This window comes from Schistocerca cancellata, chromosome 11, assembly GCF_023864275.1.
Source record: "Schistocerca cancellata isolate TAMUIC-IGC-003103 chromosome 11, iqSchCanc2.1, whole genome shotgun sequence".
Classification (NCBI taxonomy): domain Eukaryota; kingdom Metazoa; phylum Arthropoda; class Insecta; order Orthoptera; family Acrididae; genus Schistocerca; species Schistocerca cancellata.
In genome coordinates this window covers 42,274,479-42,291,043 of record NC_064636.1, presented here as the reverse complement: position 1 = coordinate 42,291,043, position 16,565 = coordinate 42,274,479, and the positions used below count along the sequence as shown (strand labels likewise).

Sequence of the window (16,565 nt, the reverse complement as noted above, 5' to 3'; positions counted from 1 at the left end):
GTCCTTAGGTTAGTTAGGTTTAAGTAGTTCTAAGTTCTAGGGGACTGATGACCTCAGCAGCTAAGTCCCATAGTGCTCAGAGCCATTTGAACCATTTGACTGGGGCGAAATTTGAACAGACACTATCTTGCAGGTGTAGAAACATGCCTACCAGCTTTCGTTTATTTCGCACAACTGCTTCTCGGTGTTACGATTTTTTTTTCTGGTAGAGTACTGTTATGGCGGTTACCTTAGAGATAATAAACGGCTTACTTATCTTTTTTTGCCACACGTCTCGATTTCACTTGGCTGCCCTGAGCTCTGCTGGTCCCGGCTTATGCGTTGGTTTAAACCTTGACTGTTACTCTGCGTTTGGTTTCCCGCGGTTATTGCAGTTATGCCGTGGTTCTTCCTCCTCAAAGACCTTGTAAAAAATAACTAGACGCACTGATGGCGCTGCAGTCGCGGGATAATTTGAACCTTCGGCTGGACGCCATTATAGTGGTTGTAATCTGATGTGTTGTGTAGTACTGTTGTTTATGAAGACCCTGATTCAACGTTGTATATTTGTTGGGGCGTACATACAGTATTTGTTGCTCGTAATTCTACTGTCTGTACGTTCCAATCAAAAGAAGTACAATGGTGAAGAGTCGTGTAGCGATTAATTGTACAAATAAATTCGAGAAAGGAACGAATATTACATTTCACAGGTATGTGAATATTTTAAGTTGTTTTGTATGTCAGTGCACTTGCTTAATAAATGTTTTTGTAACACGGTATTAGTATAATGTCTGTGCATCTATTTGCAGGTTTCCTTTCTCAAAACCATAGCTGTTACAAAAATGGTTACACGCTGTCAGGAGGCAACATTTCCGACCGACAGAATACCATTTTATGTGTTCCGATCATTTTGAAGAAAGTTGGCTGATCTGTAGTGTTTCCATGGTCTAGGTTAGGTTGAAACTTGATAATTTGGTCGCGAGTTGCCAAAGCACTACGCCGTATATAACGCACTTCTCGTCATAAAATCTAAAGCAGAAAATATCTATTAATATAGTGGGCAAATCTTCGAGTATTTTGATGCATTTTGCGTACATCTATCGTAAATGAACTACGAAAAATGCTAGGGGTCCAGTACGTAACTTTTAGCTACGGCAGATTCCATGTAGTACGTAAGATAAATTCATTAACAGTGACTAGTTGCTGTTTGTTCATAAATTAAAAAGTGTATTGTAGTAACGTATTTAAATGAGGCATTATGTTTGTGACCTAACTCAAGGGAAGGCATTTTATAACCAAAAGCGATGTATAAATACTCAAACTCCGCGCGTCAGTTTACCACTCTAATGGCCGCCGCCCAGCTATTCAATTTGTCCGCTGTTCACAGTCGACCACTCGTGCGGTTGTGGGGGCCTGTTCCTACTTCTACGTGTGGTAGCAGCGGCGTTTATCGATATTCGCACCTTGTACTATCTTCGGTCCGGTGCTTATACACTCCTGGAAATGGAAAAAAGAACACATTGACACCGGTGTGTCAGACCCACCATACTAGCTCCGGACACTGCGAGAGGGCTGTACAAGCAATGATCACACGCACGGCACAGCGGACACACCAGGAACCGCGGTGTTGGCCGTCGAATGGCGCTAGCTGCGCAGCATTTGTGCACCGCCGCCGTCAGTGTCAGCCAGTTTGCCGTGGCATACGGAGCTCCATCGCAGTCTTTAACACTGGTAGCATGCCGCGACAGCGTGGACGTGAACCGTATGTGCAGTTGACGGACTTTGAGCGAGGGCGTATAGTGGGCATGCGGGAGGCCGGGTGGACGTACCGCCGAATTGCTCAACACGTGGGGCGTGAGGTATCCACAGTACATCGATGTTGTCGCCAGTGGTCGGCGGAAGGTGCACGTGCCCGTCGACCTGGGACCGGACCGCAGCGACGCACGGATGCACGCCAAGACCGTAGGATCCTACGCAGTGCCGTAGGGGACCGCACCGCCACTTCCCAGCAAATTAGGGACACTGTTGCTCCTGGGGTATCGGCGAGGACCATTCACAACCGTCTCCATGAAGCTGGGCTACGGTCCCGCACACCGTTAGGCCGTCTTCCGCTCACGCCCCAACATCGTGCAGCCCGCCTCCAGTGGTGTCGCGACAGGCGTGAATGGAGGGACGAATGGAGACGTGTCGTCTTCAGCGATGAGAGTCGCTTCTGCCTCGGTGCCAATGATGGTCGTTTGCGTGTTTGGCGCCGTGCAGGTGAGCGCCACAATCAGGACTGCATACGACCGAGGCACACAGGGCCAACACCCGGCATCATGGTGTGGGGAGCGATCTCCTACACTGGCCGTACACCACTGGTGATCGTCGAGGGGACACTGAATAGTGCACGGTACATCCAAACCGTCATCGAACCCATCGTTCTACAATTCCTAGACCGGCAAGGGAACTTGCTGTTCCAACAGGACAATGCACGTCCGCATGTATCCCGTGCCACCCAACGTGCTCTAGAAGGTGTAAGTCAACTACTCTGGCCAGCAAGATCTCCGGATCTGTCCCCCATTGAGCATGTTTGGGAGTGTTTGAAGCGTCGTCTCACGCGGTCTGCACGTCCAGCACGAACGCTGGTCCAACTGAGGCGCCAGGTGGAAATGGCATGGCAAGCCGTTCCACAGGAGTACATCCTGCATCTCTACGATCGTCTCCATGGGAGAATAGCAGCCTGCATTGCTGCGAAAGGTGGATATACACTGTACTAGTGCCGACATTGTGCATGCTCTGTTGCCTGTGTCTATGTGCCTGTGGTTCTGTCAGTGTGATCATGTGATGTATCTGACCCCAGGAATGTGTCAATAAAGTTTCCCCTTCCTGGGACAATGAATTCACGGTGTTCTTATTTCAATTTCCAGGAGTGTAGTTTCCAGCTGGCCGGTGTGCGGCAGTCGGTCGGTTGGTGTGGATCAGCGAGGAAATCTCCGCGCGGCGCAGCGGGCCGGGCCCGCTGGCGGTCTCTACGCAGTGTCGGAGTGTGTGGGAGCTGTTCCGAGTGCTACGGGGTTAGTGGCTCACCGACCCAGGACGTCAAAATTGGGTGGTGATTTAATTACCGAAGCCAGACTGTTCACAGTGTGCCGTTGGTTTTCGTGGTTGGCTGTTGGGGGTATTCCCGTCAACAACAGCGAGTGTTCGAGTTGGGGAAAGTTTGGCCACCATCCGGTGGAGTTTAATTGTATTTTCGTTATTTGAAGTGCAACTGCACCAGCGGAATTTTCTGGCTTGTGGCCGTTAGCGTTCCGGTTACCTAACCTGGCCACTGACGTAAAATTTGGGCAGCGTCCTTTCCTCACCGTGTTGTCGCTGTCCAACACGTGTGTGTAGTTTTGGCAGCTTATGCATACTTGGTTGTGGGCGGCTACGCCTTTTACGTTTTGGCTCTGGAGTTCTTTGTGCACCGATCCGGTGGAAAGCAAGTCGTCTTGTCGGTGGGTACGTTGACTGTCTCTCGGTTGGGTTGCCGGCGGATCGAGTATAGTTGGGCCGACTACCTGTCTGCCCGAAGCGAACGTTAGTATTTCAAGTGCAGACCGAACCCCGGAAACTTCTGAGCGCCGCTGCCTGTACTGCCGTTTTTTATTGGTGTTTGATTGTGTACTTTAACAGCTCATAGCCGATGGTTTGAATCTGTACGCTATTAGTTCATTTTTTTTAAATAATGGGCCTTTGACCGTTTTAAAAATTGATAGTTCCTCACTTGCCAAGTCTTGCATTGTTTGGGCCTTCAGCCTCATTTAAAATATTTTTGGATAAAGCTTTGGGCCTTCTGCCTTTGGAATTTTAATGTATTGTGTTTTTCTAGCATGGGCCTTCACCTATCTTAAAATTTAAATTCATTGCTTGTTACGTCTTATACTGTTTGGCCCTTGAGCCTCATATAAAATATTTTTGGATAATTATTTGGGCCTTCTGCCTTTTGAAAATTTATTGTACTTGTGGGCCTTCAGCTGTGTTAAAATTAAAATTCCTTACTTTTAAGTCTTAGACTGTTTGGGCCTACAGCTGCATTTAAAACATTTTTTTTCTGGATAAAGCTTTGCGCCTCCTGCTTTTTGAAAATTTATTGTAGTTGTGTTTTTCAATCATGAACCTTCAGCCGTCTTAAAGTTTAAATTCCTTGCTTGTTAAATCTTACAATGTTTGGGCCTTCAGCCTTATTTAAAAAAAAAAATTATTTAAGCCTTGGGCTTTCGCTATCGCTTCCGCCATTGTCCCGCACTTTGCTTGGGGTTCGCTTGGTTAAATCGGGATGTGTTGCAAATGTCTGTGAATCGTGTAACTGAGGCGGTACGTGGGGACAAGACCGGTATTCACCTAGAGGGATGTGGAAAACCGCCTAAAAACCACTTCTAGGCTGGGCGGCACACCGGCCCTCATCATTAATCTGGCAGGTGGATTTGATCTGGGGCCGGCGCACCTACCCGAGCCCAGGAAGCAGTGCATTAGTGCTCTCGGCTAACCTGGCAGGTAAAGCCTTGGGCTTTCTACCTTGTAAAAAAATCTATTGTAGGTGTGTTTTTAAAACATGGGCCTTCAACCGTTTTAAAAATTAAAGAAGTTGGGCCCTTTAGCCATAAGATTGTGTGACCTATTCAGACGATAGCTACGCTCGGAAATTTGCGCTATAATGTATGAAAGCAGAGTCTCGCGGCGATAACACTGAATAAAATGTTCTCGGGTTTCCAACCGCGTCAATTGCTTAAAACTACACGAGCTTTCGGGCAACCAATCCTTGGCCATTGTCGAATGGTACGACTCATGTTCTCGGGTTCTGAACAGCGTCAATTACTTAAAACTACACGAGCTTTTGGGCAAGCAATCCTTGGCCATTGTCGAGTGATATGACTCGTGTTCTCGGGTTTCCAACAGCGTCAATTGCTTAAAACTACACGAGCTTTCGGGCAAGTAATCCTTGGCTGAAAGCTCGTGTAGTTTTAAGCAATTGACTTGGTTGGGACATTCCATTAGAACTACTGACAGCCTTGGGAGAGCCAGTCCTGACAAAACTCTACCATCTCGTGAGCAAGATATACGAGACAGGCGAAATAGCCTCAGACTTCAAGAAGAATATAATAATTCCAATCCCAGAGAAAGCAGATGTTGACAAATGTGAAAATTACCGAACTATCAGTTTAATAAGTCACAGCTGCAAAATACTAACGCGAATTCTTTACAGACGAATTGAGAAACTGGTAGAAGCCCACCTCGGGGAAGATCAGTTTGGATTCCGTAGAAATATTGGAACACGTGAGGCAATACTGACCTTACGACTTATCTTGGAGGCTAGATAAGGAAAGGCAAACCTACGTTTCTAGCATTTGTAGACTTAGAGAAAGCTATCGACAATGTTGACTGGAATACTCTCTTTCAGATTCTGAAGGTGGCGGGGGTAAAATACAGGGAGCGAAAGGCTATTTACAATTCGTACAGAAACCAAACGGCAGTTATAAGAGTCGAGGGGCATGAAAGAGAAGCAGTGGTTGGCAAGGGAGTGAGACAGGGTTGTAGCCTCTCCACGATGTTATGCAATCTGTATATTGAGCAAGCAGTGAAGGAAACTAAAGTAAAGTTTGGAGTAGGTATTAAAATCCATGGAGAATAAATAAAAACCCTCAGGTTCGCCGATGACATTGTAATTCTGTCAGAGACAGCAAAGGACTTGGAAAAGCAGTTGAACGGAATGGATAACGTCTTGAAGGGAGGATATAAGATGAGCATCAACAAAAGCAAAACGAGGATAATGGAATGTAGTCGAATTAAGTCGGGTGATGCTGAGGGTATTAGGTTAGGAAATGAGACAGTTAAAGTAGTAAAGGAGTTTTGCTATTTGGGGAGCAAAATAACTGATGATGGTCGAAGTAGAGAGGACATAAAATGTAGACTGGCAATGGCAAGGAAAGCGTTTCTGAAGAAGAGAAATTTGTTAACATCGAGTATAGATTTAAGTGTCAGGAAGTCGTTTCTGAAAGTATTTGTATGGAGTGTAGCCATGTATGGAAGTGAAACGTGGACGATAAATAGTTTAGACAAGAAGAGAATAGAAGCCTTCGAAATGTGGTGCTACAGAAGAATGCTGAAGATTAGATGGGTAAATGACATAACTAATGAGGAGGTGTTGAATAGAATTGGGGAGAAGAGGAGTTTGTGGCACAAATTGACTAGAAGAAGGGATCGGTTGGTAGGACATGTTCTGAGGCATCAAGGGATCACCAATTTGGTACTGGAGGGCAGCGTGGAGGGTAAAAATCGTAGAGGCAGACCAAGAGATGAATACACTATGCAGATTCAGAAGGATGTAGGTTGCAGCAGTTACTGGGAGATGAAGGAGCTTGCACAGGATAGAGTAGCATGGAGAGCTGCATCAAACCAGTCTCAGGACTGAAGACCACAACAACAACTGGGTTGGAAACCCGAGAACATTTTATTCATTGCACTGTAATGTTTGGGCAAGTAAATAAAGTTGTGTGTGTTGGAGTGTAAGTGACAGCCGCTCATTTTTGGCCCATTTCCACAACTGCGACTACCTGTTCCGTCGTGCGGTCCTAATCGGGCGCTTGTACTCGCTGTGACGTGGTGGGGGGTGTGGTGACTTACCGGAGGGCGACGCGGCGGCGCTGGCGCCCTTCAGCTCGGCGCGGATGGCCTGCACGGCGCCGGGGCTGAGCCTGGTGGACAGGTTCTGCTGCAGCTGCTCGATGTGGTCCAGCGCCCTCTGCAGCGGCACCTCGGCCTCGCCCTCCGGGGGGCCCGGCATCTCCTCGCAGGACGTCTCGGCTGCGCTGCGCTCCTCCACCTGCGGACACGCCCACTCCAATCACTCAAACTCGCCCAAGTCGCCACGCCCACCAGCTGACCTGTTGTAGTGGGACGCGAAATTGAAGCGTCACCCATCCACCAGTGTCAGCCCAGTTTGCAGGTGAATATAAGTTAATTTACTGCTTTTTTTATGTATTTTTGTAATACAGGGTGATTCAAAAAGAATACCACAACTTTAAAAATGTGTATTTAATGAAAGAAACATAATATAACCTTCTGTTATACATCATTACAAATAGTATTTAAAAAGGTTTTTTTTTCACTCAAAAACAAGTTCAGAGATGTTCAATATGGCCCCCTCCAGACACTCGAGCAATATCAACCCGATACTCCAACTCGTTCCACACTCTCTGTAGCATATCAGGCGTAACAGTTTGGATAGCTGCTGTTATTTCTCGTTTCAAATCATCAATGGTGGCTGGGAGAGGTGGCCGAAACACCATATCCTTAACCTACCCCTATAAGAAAAAATCGCAGGGGGTAAGATCAGGGCTTCTTGGAGGCCAGTGATGAAGTGCTCTGTCACGGGCTGCCTGGCGGCCGATCCATCGCCTCGGGTAGTTGACGTTCAGGTTTCATAACTAACCTTTTTCGTAGGACTCTCCATACAGTTGATTGTGGAATTTGCAGCTCTCTGCTAGCTCTGCGAGTTGATTTTCCTGGGCTGCGAACAAATGCTTGCTGGATGCGTGCTACATTTTCATCACTCGTTCTCGGCCGTCCAGAACTTTTACCTTTGCACAAACACCCATTCTCTGTAAACTGTTTATACCGACGTTTAATACACCACCTATCAGGAGGTTTAACACCATACTTCGTTCGAAATGCACGCTGAACAACTGTCGTCGATTCACTTCTGCCGTACTCGATAACACAAAAAGCTTTCTGTTGAGCGGTCGCCATCTTAGCATCAACTGACGCTGACGCCTAGTCAACAGCGCCTCAAGCGAACAAATGTACAACTAAATGAAACTTTATAGCTCCCTTAATTCGCCGACAGATAGTGCTTAGCTCTGCCTTTTGTCGTTGCAGAGTTTTAAATTCCTAAAGTTGTGGTATTCTTTTTGAATCACCCTGTATTTGTAATAGTTGCGAATTGTCTAAAGTTTGTATTTAATTCTTTATGTTTCATGTATGGAGAGGGCGGCGCAACGAACGGAGACAGCATCTTCGCTGCCGGGACCAGAGAGAAAATTGCTGGCCACTATATACGTCGCGGGTCGACAGCCAAAGAGCAACAGAAGATCCTGAAACCGAGTTGTTGCGTCGTGCTTCTAAAAACTGAAAACAATAAGAATTTGTAATGTTTCCACAACAATTGTGTCATAGAAAGTTTAATCATGTTGTAAACGGTTAGTCCTATCTTGTCAAGGCTCAGGTTCACGTCTATATGTAGGAAGATAATAAACTAGTGGATACTACTAAAGTTCAAATACGTGTTCCGAGAATTTATTTATGAAGAATTATGTTAATGAATTATTAATTTATTTGACAAGAATCTTAATTGTGACAACGGTCATCGCGAGTTTGAATCTGGAAAGTTTATTCAATGTGGTTCTAATATTTATTAAATCAGATAACTTGCATTAATATAATTTCTGAGAAGAAACAAAACGACATCTAAATTGGAAAAAGTTTGCACAAACAAATTGGACCGAGTCACGTAATTCTGCGCATACGACTCAAATGATGATGTTTTACAGTTTCGTTCAAGAACCACTCAGAGACAATTTAAAAAGAATTTAAATAATTTTGAAGTGTGTTGTAACTGACGTAGGTGACGAAGTCCGCACATGGTCATATGTTAAAATAAAATCATTCATACAAAACTTGCGTCGTTACACTACACTGTGTCTGGACTCAAGTTCTACACCACAGGACACGAAGGATCAGGGCTACCCACAAAAATTCTAAGGAAATGAAACACCTACAGCCGTCCTTGTGATGCCATTCTATATCTACATCTACATGGATACATTCAACTGCCTGGCAGAGGGTTCGTCGAACCACCTGCACAATTCTCTAGTATTCCAATCTCGTATAGCCCGGGAAAGAACGAACACTTGTATCTCTCAGTACGATCTCTGATTTCCCTTATTTTATTGTGGTGGTCGTTCCTCCCAATGTAGGTCGGTGTCAACAATACATTTTCGCATTCGGTGGACACCGAGCGAGGTGGAGCAGTGGTAGCACACTGGACTCGCATTCGGGATGACGACGGTTCAATCCCACGTCCGGCCATCCTGATTTAGGTTTTCCGTTATTTCTCTAAATCGCTTCAGGCAAATGCTGGGATGGTTCCTTTGAAAGGGCACGACCGACTTCCTTCCCCATCTTCCCCTAATCCGATGACCTCGCTGTTTGGTCTCTTCCCCCAAAACAACCCAACCATACCAACCATTTGGAGGGCAGAGTTGGTGATTGGAATTTCGTGAGAAGATACCGTCGCAACGAAAAACGCCTTTCTTTCAATGATGTCCAGCCCAAATCCTGTATCATGTCAGTGACACTCTCTCCCATATTTCGCCATAATACAAAACGCGCTGCCCTTCTTTGAACTTTTTCGATGTACTCCGTCAGTCCTACCTGGTAAAGATCCCACACCACGAAGTAGTATTCTAAAAAGAGGACGGACAAGCGTAGTGTAGGCAGTCTCCTTAGTAGGTCTGCTACATTTTCTGTGTGTCCCACCAACAAAACGCAGTCTTTCGTTAGCCGTCTCCACAACATTTTCTGTGTGTTCCTTCCAATTTAAGTTGTTCGTAATTGCAATACCTAGGTATTTATTTGAATTTACGGCTGTTAGATCAGACTGATTTATCGTGTAACTGAAGTTTAACGAGTTCCTTTTAGCACTCATGTGGATGACCTCACACTTTTCATTATTTAAGGTCAAACTGCCACTTTTCGCACCATTCACATATTTCTTCTAAATCGTTTTGCAATTTGTTTTCATCTCCTGGTGACTTTAATAGTCGATAAACGACAGTTTCATCTGCAAAAAAACGAAGACGGCTGCTCAGATTGTCTCGCAAATCGTTTATATAGATAAGGAACAGAAAAGGGCCTATAACACTACCTTGGGGAACGCCAGAAATCACTTCCGTTTTATTCGATGACTTTCCGTCAATTACTACGAACTGTGACCTCTCTGACAGAAAATCACAGATCCAGTCACATAACTGAGACGATATTCCATAAGCACGCAACTTCACTACGAGCCGCTTGTGTGGTACAGTGTCAAAAGCCTCCCGAAAATCCAGAAATTCGGAAGCGATGTAAAATCCCTTGTCAATACTGCTCGACACTTCATGTGAATAAAGAGCTAGTTGTGTTTCAAAGGAACGATGTTTTCTAAACCCATCTTGACTGTGTGTCAATAGACCGTTTCCTTCGTCGTAATTCATAATGTCCGAACACAATGTATATTTTCTAAAATCCTGCTGCATATCGACGTTAACGATATGGGCCTGTAATTTAGTGGATTACTCCTACTACCTTTCTTAAATATTATTGTGACCTATGCAATTTCCAGTCTTTGGGTACGGATCTTTCGCCGAGCGAACCGTTCTATATGATTGTTAAGTATGGAGCTAATTCATCAGCATAATCAGAAATGAACCTAATTGGTATACAGTCTGGACCAGAACCTGTATACACAGTTCAACGTGATGCATGTTTGTGAACGTTGCTGCCAGAATACTGGATTTCACAGTATACAGGGTGGTCCATTGGTCGTGACCGGGCCAAATGTCTCACGAAATAAACGTCAAACGAAAAAACTACAGAGAACGAAACTCGTACAGCTTGAAGGGGGAAACCAGATGGCGCTATGGTTGGCCTTCTAGATAGAGCTGCCATAGCTCAAACGAATATCAACTGAGTTTTTTTTAAATAGGAACCACCATTTTTATTACATATCCGTCTAGTACGTAAAGAAATATGAATGTCTTAGTTCGACCACTTTTTTCGCTTTGTGATAAATGGCGCTGTAATAGTCACAAATATATGGCTCACGATTTTAGACGAACAGTTGGTAACAGGTAGATTTTTCTAAATTAAAATACAGAACGTAGGTACGTTTGAACATTTTATTTCGATTGTTCCAATGTGATACATGTACCTTTGTGAACTTATCATTTCTGAGAACGCATGCTGTTACAGCGTGATTACCTGTAAATACCACATTAATGCAATAAATGCTCAAAATGATGTCCATCAACATCAGTGCATTTGGCAATACGTGTAACGACATTCCTCTCAACAGCGAGTAGTTCGCCTTCCGTAATGTTCGCACATGCATTGACAATGAGCAGACGCATGTTGTCAGGCGTTGTCGGTGGATCACGATAGCAAATATCCTTCAATTTTCCCCACAGAAAGAAATCCGGGGACGTCAGATCCGGTGAACGTGCGGGCCACGGTATGGTGCTTCGACGACCAATCCACCTGTCATAAAATAGGCTATTCAATACTCGTACAGCTTCAACCGCACGCGAGCTATGTCCCGGACATCCATCATGTTGGAAGTAGATCGCCATTCTGACATGCAGTGAAACATCTTGTAGTAACATTGGTAGAACACTACGTAGGATATCAGCATACACTGCACAATTTAGATTCCCATCGATAAAATGGGGGCCAATTATCCTTCCTCCCACAATGCCGCACCATACATTAACCCGCCAAGGTGGCTCATGTTCCACTTGTCGCAGCCATCGTGGATTTTCCGTTGCCCAATAGTGCACATAATACCAGTTTACGTTACCGCTGTTGGTGAATGACGGTTCGTCGCTAAATAGAACGCGTGCAAAAAAATGTGTCATCGTCCCGTAATTTCTCTTGTGCCCAGGGGCAGAACTGTACAGGACTTTCAAAGTCGTCGCCATGCAATTCCTGGTGCATAGGAATATGGTACGGGTGTAATCGATGCATTCTCAACACCGACGTTTTTGAGATTCCCGATTCTCGCGCAACTTGTCTGCTACTGATCTGCGGATTAGCCGCGACAGCAGCTAAAACACCTACTTGGGCATCATCATTTGTTGCAGGTCGTGGTTGACGTTTCACACGCGGCTGAACACTTCCTCTTTCCTTAAATAACGTAAATATCCGGCGAACGGTCTGGACACTTGGACGATGTCGTCCAGGATACCGAGCAGCATACATAGCACACGCCCGTTGTTCATTTTGATCACAATAGCCATACATCAACACGATATCGACCTTTTCCGCAATTGGTAAACGATCCATTTTAACACGGGTAATGTATCACGAAGCAAATTCCGTCCGCCTTGGCGGAATGTTACGTGATACGACGTACTTATACGTTTGTGACTATTACAGTAAAATCTATGACAAAGCGAGAAAAATGGTCCATCTAAAACATTGATATTTCTTTACGTACTACACGAATATGTAATAAGAAATGGGGGTTCCTATTCAAAAAAACGCAGTTGATATCCGTTTGACCTATGGCAGCTCCATCTAGCGGGCCAACCATAACGCCATCTGGTTTCCCCCTTCAAGCTAGACGAGTTTCGTTCTTTGTAGTTGTTTCGTTTGACGCTTATTTCGTGAGATACTTGGCCCGGTCACTGTCAATGGACCACCCTGCATGTTCTCACAGAGCTTGTCAACGAGATTTCGCTAGCTGTGAGTGTGCAACGTACAGTCGTTCATTCAGAGGAGGTGGGCGTTTTCTGTGCACTGTCACAGCGTCCCACCATCGCATCAGTTTTTTGTTTTGTTTTTGGCACTATGGCACAAGTAACGGGCGACAGGTATTGGTTCACAAACTTGTGAACCAGTTGCAGGACGAGGAAGAGGCACTCGGTTGATACCTGCAATAAGAGCCGACGTGCCACCCATCTGGAGCAAGTGTGGCTGAGGTAGAATAATTTTCCCTGATGCGATGATTTCCAAGGGTTTGAGGTCCCCAAGATCACCTGCCTTGACCCGCCTCCCTCCCTGTTCTGACTTTTTCCTGTAGGGTCAGGTTAGACCGCGCAAAATCGACGACTTACATCAGAACATCCGCCGTGATCTGCAGCACTGTGGCAGCGCCAGTCAGGAACCCGCAAGAGGCGTGGAGCTACTACAAACAGTACAGGGCTATTACAAAAAAGCGATTTCATAAATTCACTGTAGCTCTATTCATTGACATATGGTCACGACACACTACAGACACGTAGAAAAACTCATAAAGTTTTGTTCGGCTGAAGCCGCACTTCAGGTTTCTGCCGCCACAGCGCTCGAGAGCGCAGTGAGACAAAATGGCGACAGGAGCCGAGAAAGCGTATGTCGTGCTTGAAATGCACTCACATCAGTCAGTCATAACAGTGCAACGACACTTCAGGACGAAGTTCAACAAAGATCCACCAACAGCTAACTCCATTCGGCGATTGTATGCGCAGTTTAAAGCTCCTGGATGCCTCTGTAAGGGGAAATCAACGGGTCGGCCTACAGTGAGCGAAGAAACGGTAAGTTTCACGCGTAGCCCGAGGAAAATTGGCTCGTGCCACAACTGGAGACCGACAGCACCGACTTCATCTTTCAACAGGATGGTGCTCCACCGCACTTCCATCGTGATGTTCGGCATTTCTTAAACAGGAGATTGGAAAACCGATGGATCGGTCGTGGTGGAGATCACGATCAGCAATTCGTGTCATGGCCTCCACGCTCTCCCGACTTAACCCCACGCGATTTCTTTCTGTGGGGTTATGTGAAAGATTCAGTGTTTAAACCTCCTCTACCGAGAAACGTGCCAGAACTGCGAGCTCGCATCAACGATGCTTTCGAACTCATTGATGGGGACGTGCTGCGCCGAGTGTGGGAGGAACTCGATTATCGGCTTGATGTCTGCCTAATCACTAAAGGGGCACATATCGAACATTTGTGAATGCCTAAAAAAATTTTTTTAGTTTTTGTATGTGTGTGCAAAGCATTTTGAAAATATCTCAAATAATAAAGTTATTGTAGAGCTGTGAAATCGCTTCAATCATTTGTAATAACCCTGTATTATTGTGGCCAAAATAGACACGAAGCCCACGCCTACTACAGCAGTACAAGTTTATATGCCAACTAGCTCTGCAGATGACGAAGAAATTGAAGAAATGTATGATGAAATAAAAGAAATTAGTCAGACAGTGAAGGGAGACGAAAATTTAATAGTCATTGGTGACTGGAATTCGACAGTAGGAAAAGGAAGAGAAGGAAACGTAGTTGGCAATATGGAATGGCGTATGGAATTTTGCACAGAGCATAACTTGGTTCAAGAATCTTAAAACAAGGTTGTATACATGCAACAAGCCTGGAGATACTAGAAGGTATCAGATACATTATACAGGGTGTTACAAAAAGGTATGGCCAAACTTTCAGGAAACATTCCTCACACACAAATAAAGAAAAGATGATATGTGGACATGTGTCCGGAAACGCGTACTTTCCATGTTAGAGCTCATTTTATTACTTCTCTTCAAATCACATTAATCATGGAATGGAAACACACAATAACAGAACGTACCAGCGTGACTTCGACCACTTTGTTACAGGAAATGTTCAAAATGTCCTCCGTTAGCGAGGATACGTGCATCCACCCTCCGTCGCACGGAATCCCTGATGCGCTGATGCAGCCCTGGAGAATGGCGTATTGTATCACAGCCGTCAACAATACGAGCACGAAACAGTCTCTACATTTGGTACCGGGGTTGCGTAGACGAGAGCTTTCAAATGCCCCCATAAATGAAAGTCAAGAGGGTTAAGGTCAGGAGAGCGTGGAGGCCACGGAATTGGTCCGCCTCTACCAATCCGTCGGTCACCGAATCAGTTGTTGAGAAGCGTACGAACACTTCGACTGAAATGTGCAGGAGCTCCATCGTGCATGAACCACATGTTGTGTCGTACTTGTAAACGCACATGTTTTAGCAGCACAGGTAGAGTATCCCGTATGAAATCGTGATAACGTGCTCCATTGAGCGTAGGTGGAAGAACGTGGGGCCCAATCAAGACATCACCAACAATGGCTGCCCAAACGTTCACAGAAAATCTGTGTCGATGACGTGATTGCACAATTGCGTGCGGATTCTCCTCAGCCCGCACATGTTGATTGTGAAAATTTACAATTTGATCACGTTGGAATGAAGTCCGTAAAGAGAACATTTGCACTGAAATGAGGATTGACACATTGTCGGATGAACCGTTCGCAGAAGTGTACCCGTGGAGGCCAATCAGCTGCTGATAGTGCCTGCACACGCTGTACACGGTACGGAAACAACTGGTTCTCCCGTAGCACTCTCCATACAGTGAAGTGGTCAACGTTAACTTGTACAGCAGCAACTTCTCTGACGCTGACATTTGGGTTATCGTCAACTGCAAGAAGAATTTCCTCGTCCATTGCTGGTGTCCTCGTCGTTCTACGTCTTCCCCAGTCGCGATTCATAGGCTGGAATGTTCCGTGCTCCCTAAGACGCCGATCAATTGCTTCGAACGTCTTCCTGTCGGGACACCTCCGTTCTGGAAATCTGTCTCGATACAAACGTACCGCGCCACGGCTATTGCCCCGTGCTAATCCGTACATCAAATGGGCATCTGCCAACTCTGCATTTGTAAACATTGCACCGACTGCAAAACCACGTCCGTGATGAACACTAACCTGTTGATGCTACGTACTGATGTGCTCGATGCTAGTACTGTAGAGCAATGAGTCGCATGTCAACACACGCACCGAAGTCAACATTAGCTTCCTTCAATTGGGCCAACTGGTGGTGAATCGAGGAAGTACAGTACATACTGACGAAACTAAGATGAGCTCTAACATGGAAAGTAAGCGTTTCCGGACACCTGTCCACATAACATATTTTCTTTCTTTGTGTGTGAGGAATGTTTCCTGAAAGTTTGGCTGTACCTTTTTGTAACACACTGTATAAGTGGACGCGAAACTCGTCTCTGACAGTGTTCTAGCAGTAGCGGACACCAGAAGATCCTGAGGAAGATCCCAGCAGAGGGGTCGAAACGTCGAACATTTTAGAAGAAAGATGACGCGGCCTAATAACCCAGAAGCTTTGTAACTTCACTGACAACGGCCACGAAAGCCTGCAGACTTAGTTAAACTGTCGTTTACACTCACCTGTTGCTGGGGTCTTCGGGGTGTTGGTGCGTCTCCGGTGGCTGTGACTTCTCCGCTAGGCTGCACTCGCTCTTGAGGGTGCCTGTCTTCTATTCCTGGTTCTTCCCGTTCGCCTTCCTCCGGATAGACTTCGTCTTTCGTCAGGACGAGCACGGTGGAGACGGCGGCGTTCGTCGGGTCTGTGTCTGGCGGCGGCGATGACGATGACGTAGACTGCTCTGCAAGATCCAAACACAGCACGGGTTCAGGTTCAGGTGAGGTCGGCCGCTGAAACTTCAGCAGGTCCAGTGGTAACACGAAAAACACCCAAGCATAGGTGCCTCAATTTCGTGTACCTCATATAGCTGAATACCGCCATGCGGGAAGAACTGTTACCGATCTATTACATAAATTGCGACAGATCACTGTTATGTCTCACATTAACCGGCCGCAGCGATCAAAAATGGAATGGCTGCATAGAACTACAGTCCTGGCCATTAAAATTGCTACACCAAGAAGAAATGCAGATGATAAACGCCTATTCATTGGACAAATATATTATACTAGAACTGACATGTGATTACATTTTCACGCAGTTTGGGTGCATAGA

General features: G+C 45.7%; 1 protein-coding gene across 1 annotated transcript in view; it reads right to left on the bottom strand.

Moving 5' to 3' along the window:
- Nucleotides 1–16,565, bottom strand: part of LOC126108163 (treacle protein-like) — a 642,834-nt gene that overhangs the window by 89,795 nt on the left and 536,474 nt on the right. The window contains exons 3-4 of the mRNA XM_049913406.1: nucleotides 15,977–16,194; nucleotides 6,628–6,826 (exon numbers count right to left, since the gene is read on the bottom strand). Of these exons, the coding sequence (XP_049769363.1) occupies nucleotides 6,628–6,826; nucleotides 15,977–16,194 (417 nt within the window). The remainder of the gene's footprint in view (nucleotides 1–6,627; nucleotides 6,827–15,976; nucleotides 16,195–16,565) is intronic.